General features: G+C 37.3%; 1 protein-coding gene across 1 annotated transcript; it reads left to right on the forward strand.

Moving 5' to 3' along the window:
- Positions 1-280: 280 nt before the first annotated feature.
- LOC127155611 (zinc finger BED domain-containing protein 4) lies at positions 281-1,473 on the forward strand. The gene is made up of 2 exons (XM_051097945.1): positions 281-723; positions 969-1,473. Exons 1-2 carry the CDS (start codon positions 281-283, stop codon positions 1,471-1,473), a joined length of 948 nt encoding a protein of 315 aa, XP_050953902.1.
- Positions 1,474-6,790: the final 5,317 nt, after the last annotated feature.

Genomic DNA, 6,790 nt, shown 5'->3' on the forward strand with positions numbered 1-6,790 from the left:
GTTTCGCGGCTCGCACACCGGCAAGTCCATAGCTGAATCAATCGAGGGTATGCTTGTGAAGTGGAATATTTCTAAATCCCGTGTTCATGTTATTTTGCGCGACAGCGCAAGCAACATGAAAAAAGCCATGGACGAGATGGGTGTATCGAGTTTGGGGTGCTTCGCACACTCTCTCCAACTGGTGGTACACGAAGGCCTGTTATCACAGAGAAGTGTGAGTGATGCGCTGGCGAACTGTCGGAAAATTATTGGCCATTTCAAACACTCGCCATTGGCCACAATGCGCCTGGAGGATATTCAAAAGGATCTAAAAATGCCCACCAAACGTTTGCAGCAAGATGTGGCTACGAGGTGGAATAGTACCTTTTATATGGTAGAGAGTTTACTTGCGCAGAAGCGGACGATTTCAGCATACGGAGCTGATCATGACCTGCCAGCCACTTTGACAGCCAACCAGTGGGCTTTGCTGGAAAAAGCGGTCACTGTTTTGGCACCATTTGAAGAAGTAACCAAACAGATTAGCTCCTCCACCTCGTCTGTAGTGGAAGTGATCCCCTCAGTTACAGTTCTAAAATGGCTACTTGCTCGGGAGAGCCAGGAGGACACTGGTATAAAAACAATGAAAACCACCCTTCTTGAGGCCGTCAAGAAACGATTCGCAACCATCGAGGAAGAGCCCTTGTATGCAGTTGCAACTCTCTTGGATCCACATTTCAAAGATAGGTATGTCTATTACATTTTTTTTTTCATGTCCATATTGATTATTGTCATTGCCATATTGAGTATATCAGTTCACTTGTTATGTATTATTTTAAATGGTACTGTATCAATGCTATTTTAAGTTTTTTTTGTACCTAATAATTTAATAATTACAGATGCATTAAGTCTGTGACCAAACTAAAGGCTGCTTTGAAGGAGGTTATTTATTTGTTACATGTATTTATTGTTTTTATTATTGTTTCTTTCAGATACTTCTCAAGTGCAGACAACATCAAACATGCAAAGGATGCTCTGACAGTAGAAATGGAGAAAACTGAGAAGTCTACAACTGTAGCAGAGACAATAGCAGAAAACCCCAAGAAAACGCCACGAATGGAAGTGCAGGTAGGCGGCAGCAGCAGTAGAGAGAGTAGCTTGAAGGGCCTGTTTGAGGAAATCCTGCAGGAGCATGATGAGGAACATGGTGCAGGTACTACAAGCACACATTTTCAACTTCAGACGTATATGATGGAGCAAACTATCTCACGCTCAGACAGCCCATTCCAGTACTGGGCAGTCAACCGAGTTCGGTTTCCCTCTCTGGCTGCCACTGCTGCAAAGTTTCTCTGCGCCCCTGGTACTAGTGTGGACAGTGAGAGACTGTTTAGCACAGCATCTAATATTGTGGATGCAAGGAGAAACAGGCTGGGAGGAGAGAGAGCAGAAATGCTCATTTTCCTGAAGAAGAACTTGCCATTGTTATTGAAATTGTGAGCAATATTAAGTTTCCACAGCAGTGTGTAACCTAGCTTAAGTTACTTGAAATATTTATATTTTCATTCTGGGTTTAATACTGCTCTTGTTGAATCTTAACTTGTTCAGTTGAGGTCTATTTTTGTACTCTATTACTCAAGTCTATTATTTATTTTACTACATTGTGGCTGCACTTACTTTTTTTTAAAGGACTACTCAGATTGAGTACAAGTTACTGTTGCACTTTTTTGTACTTTTGTATTTAAAAACTAAAATGCCTTTTATTTAACAAAATTGTTTGTGAACTTAAGGCTTTAAAGAGATTATTTTCTTATATAATTTATATTTATTTTTTTTATATTCCTAGATTTATTTGTTCCACTGTTTTTATACAGTTATATTGTAAAAATACTAAAATACCTTTTTCAGTTTACAGTATTAGAATTGTAGCTGCATTTGAAGTTCTTTTTCAGATGTTGAAGTTCAGTTTCTTTTTCAAAAATAAGTAATACTGTTAAATGTATGTCAGATAATAAAAACACTATAGTTCACTATGTGTACTTGTTCATGTTTTATAAAGGGATAAATCTGAAGCACAGCATAAAATAATTCTGTCAATTAATACAGGGCTAGTAGTATCTACAGCTGTATATACAGATACACACCCAGGTATCGGATCAGTACTCGGTATCAGCCGATACCCTGAGCCCAAGTATCGGAATCGGTATCGGGAGGGGAAAAATGGTATCGGAACATCTCAAGTTTAAACTGACAAGACTTAAAAACACATGCAAATGATAAGCTTTTGTGACGACTGTCAACTGTCCTGACATCTTTTTAGGCTGGCCTCAGCCAGTTGGTTGAGTTTGCTGGGGGCCCCCCTCAGCCGTGGGCCCCTATAATCGTCACCACCTTTCACCCCATTAGCGACGGCCCTGCATTTATGCTATAAGTACAAATCACATTATGCGCATGCAAAATTCAACTTCACCTTTTAAAATAGTTACATGTATATATAAACAACAGTTGTTTCTGGTTCTCAAATCTGATTGGCTGAGAACCTTTACCAGGCATGCGATACTCTAGTGATAACACAACTCCAACTTTTTCACCGTTTGCATCACTCAGCTTGTGGTATTTCTAACAGCGAGTGTCATGGCGGATGCCCAAATCCACTATAATTTTATAAATAATATTGTTTTGTGTCAAGGAATGTAGTTTTTTGTTTATTTATTTTTAATGTAGATAATGTACATAATTGAAGAGCATCAGTGACCCTGCCAATAGCAGCCTTACCTCGACTAAATCTTTTGGAATTTACCGCTGGCTCTGATGTCTCTTTAGTGGTTCAAGATGAGATATAATTTGTTTTGGCTAAATCTAACTGTTAGTTTTAGGTCTCATTAATCTATTATTTGTTCCAGAGCAAATTTTGTTTTGGCTGTTTTGGCTGAGGGCAAAGTCTCATAACGTTATATATATATATATATATATATATATATATATATATATATATATATATTTTTATAACTTCAGTGCTGTATAACAGAGTGCCACCTCTGTACTTTTGACTGAATGGCTTAGCAACTTTTATTATGCCTGTTGTTGTTTATTAAATATTATTATTCAATAAATAATATTTTATATAAATAATAGCAGTAGTTAATAATAGTGTTTAGTATTGGGAGATGGTGTGCAGGTTCATGATGGTTATTTTAGTTACAATTATTCTGCCATTAGATGTCAACAAACTGTTTTTATAAGTGAGTCAGCTGTAAAGACTTTTATATTGAAAGAGACTGAAACAGGGTTGTAAACAAGGAACAAAAGACGCAGCCAACAAATGCACCGAACAGCACTGTCATCGGAAATCAACCGCAACAGATGAAAGGATAGTTCAGTTTGGTTGACATTCAAACTGAAGAATGAATGCAGTATCAGATGCAGGTAATCACACTTGCTCAGTCCATCTCTCTCTCATAACTCTACTCTACATAATACAGTGAGCTTTTAATACAGTAATACAATAAGCTTTTAATAAAGAAACTCAACATTCCTTCACTCGTAGCCGTGCGACTACCTATGAATCACAGCCGTACTGATATACAGCCATATCGCACTGCTACTTGTGTAATATTTTTATGTATATAAAAAAAACAATTGAAAAGTGCATTAAGATATTGTATTCAAGAAATAATCAAGAAAAAATGCTTTATTGTTTGTGCAACATCCTGTTATAAGGTGCTAATCATAACCATTTTTAAACAAGATCAGGCACAACCATTTTAACTGGAAGGTTCAAGGTTTCATTGTCAGTCACTTTCATTTATTTCAGCTGTACAAAAACTGGTTGTTACCAATGTATTTGTTGTCATATCTTAATTTATCATAAATTACTGTGTCATCATAAACACATTGGTTTGCAGTGCAAATAGTTTTACTGTTTACTGCACTCTGTTATTTTTCTGGTTATTTACCATACTATTTTAATAATGGGCAGCAAATCAGAACACAAATTCACAGATTATAGCTTACTTTTGTTAAAAAAATAAATAAAGTAAATAATGGTGCCAAATTTGAGAGGTTTGAGAGTCTGTTCACCATACAACTAACAATGTATGACTTCATAAATATTAGAATATAGTGATTGTATCATATGAACCCATTTTTTATGATAATTATGTTTTTTCTTCCACCCATTTGGGAGCTTGTCAGTCCTAGTTCACTTTCATTGTGTGGGAAAGAGCAAGCAAAATTCTTCAAAACTTCATCTTTTGTGTTCCACAGTAAGAATGAAATGAAACCGGGTAAATCTTGACAGAATATTCATTTCTGTGTGCACTATCATTTAAAATGCAATTGCTGTTGAATCAAACACTAGCAGGTGATTTGACTTTCATCATCACTCTTGCTAATCAATTGGAGGATTTTCTTTTCCTTGTCACTGGCTATTTTATTAATATTCATGACATTCATTAGCATGAAGCCATCTCGATTGGGAGCTGCCGCACTGGGGCTCTAATGTAGTCACTTGATGCAAGTATTGTTTCTAGGGAAACCAGCTTAATGAGTTGCCATCAGGAAGGGTGAGATTGTAAACTGATAACACCTTCTCTTGGTGCTCTCCATATTTACACATACACAGACGTACACTCTTGAGATAGCGCCTACAGCTGTGAAGAAGAAGTTAGCTGTGTGAAATCCCTTTGCACATGAACTTTTCACCCATTTGTGTGCTAACCAACCACACTAGCTTGCTTGCACTTCTTGTCAGTTGTAGAAGGAGAAATAGCTGCTAATTGTCAAAAACCTTGTTTTGGCTGAAGAATCAATCAAGACCCTTTCCTTTAGAAGGACGTTGTGGTTCTGCAGAGTTGCTTCTTCCTAGTGGAGTTAGCTGAATTATATGCTATCAAAGACGCGAAGGAAAAAAAAACAAAACAACAACAACAACAACAAAAAAAGATATTTTCTTTGATATTGTGATTGTACATCCAAGTATAACGTATTATTGAAAAAGAGAAAATATAGGGTGGGGACTTGGTTATGTCCACTGATTGTTGTTTGGATGTTGAGATGTGGCCATTGCACTAAAAAATGGAGGCAGATGAACATGATCTTGCATGCGTGAAGTTTAAGCATAATGTTATAGAACGCAAAGCATTTGGAAAATAAGAAAAATTTTAGTTTGGAATGAAACTGGATGGCGCAGGCTGATGCATCGTTAATGCAAACTGATGATATTCACAGGGCTAAACTACTTGGCACAAGCTAACTGGTTCATGTTGCATGCAGCCAATAAGCTTGCTCCTTTACATTTAAATGCCTTGTTAGCATCTACTAGAGCATTTCGCAGCATGCTTTTGGAGTTCCTCTGAAACCCTCCACCTCCCCAGCTCCACCTGTATAGATTTGCTAGGGGTTATAAATATGGGTTATTGGTATGGGTCATATTTTAACAAACTCCTCCTACAGATTTAAACAGATCAACACCAAATTTGGTCACTGTAATCTAAATTGTGAAGATCTTGAGTTTTCGTTGAAGGCTGTGTCTGTGGCGGCCTGACAAACTTCTGTGTTTTGCAATGAAATGGGAAGTTCAGACTTACAATGTTCGATCTACAATTCACATATTTGATAACAGTCCTGTCCTGAACACATGCCCATGACCATATTCAGTTATAGTCATAGCGCCACTTGCTGGCAACAGGAAATTACTTGTTTTATACTAACATGTTTTATGCTCTAACGAACTCCTCCTAGATTTAATGACATCAACATTATATTTGGTCAGTCTGAGTCCTGGCCTGGACAAATCTAAAGGCCAACATACTGCTATAATCATAGCGCCACCTGCTGGCAACAGGAAATTACTTGTTTTATACTAACTTAAACATGCAATGTACAATCTCCACTAGACTTCACATGTTTGGTAAGAGTCCTGGTTTGAAGACATCTAAAGCCCAAATTATAATCATAGTGCCACCTGTTGGCTATAGGATGTGTCATGTTTTACATTAGCTCAAACATACCATGTCCAATCTGCCCCAAACTTTGTGTTTGATCAAAGTTCTGGCTTGAAAACATATTCATGTCAATATTCAGTTATAGTCATTGCGCCACCAGCTAACAGTAGGAAGTTTGGCACATATAAATGATTTTGACATATTCCTTCTATATTTACCACTTTAAATGCACATTAATCACAGTTTGCGGTTTCCCTACAGCCATGAGGCGGCGGTGAGCCCGGGTGCGAGGGCCCTTTCAATGCTGCTTGCAACTTTAATTATATATGTTATTTGTGCAGCAACAGTATGTCTTAAATACTCACAGCACTGTATCTGTGTATTGTGCATTGGCAGTAGCAAGTTCCAGTACTTGCTTTGCAACAGCAGCAATAATCTACAACAACAGCGATAACCAACAGCAGCAGCAATTCAGCAGCATAGCAGATCTATTATGCCAAGATCAAATACATTAACATTGTCATATCCATTACCATGCTAAATTCTTCTAAGAGTTGTCATGATAGAACTGTTGTTAATGATGTCAAGCAGGTGGTGGAGTGATAACTTGCTAGTGAATCAATTTGAGATCAAATTCATGTCAGATTATTGTTATAAATAAAGAACATGACACCTGAGGACTGCCTCGCCAATTATGCACGTGACAGTGATTTTACCATGTTAAAGGGGTGTTCTTAGGCATAGAGCAAAAATCCCTTCAACCATGGTAAAATTACAGGCCTTCTGTGACTTTTTGTAAACATTTTCAGTTATTTTATCCCCACAAGAACATCTACGCAAGAAAACACAACTATGTTGTGTAATTCGAATTC

Source organism: Labeo rohita, chromosome 24, assembly GCF_022985175.1.
Source record: "Labeo rohita strain BAU-BD-2019 chromosome 24, IGBB_LRoh.1.0, whole genome shotgun sequence".
Classification (NCBI taxonomy): domain Eukaryota; kingdom Metazoa; phylum Chordata; class Actinopteri; order Cypriniformes; family Cyprinidae; genus Labeo; species Labeo rohita.

Coding starts and splice junctions, on each gene's coding strand:
- LOC127155611 (XM_051097945.1), top strand. CDS start 281: ATGCGCCTGGAGGATATTCAAAAGGATCTAAAAATGCCCACCAAACGT. Junction 724..968: donor GATCCACATTTCAAAGATAG/GTATGTCTATTA, acceptor TGTTTCTTTCAG/ATACTTCTCAAGTGCAGACA.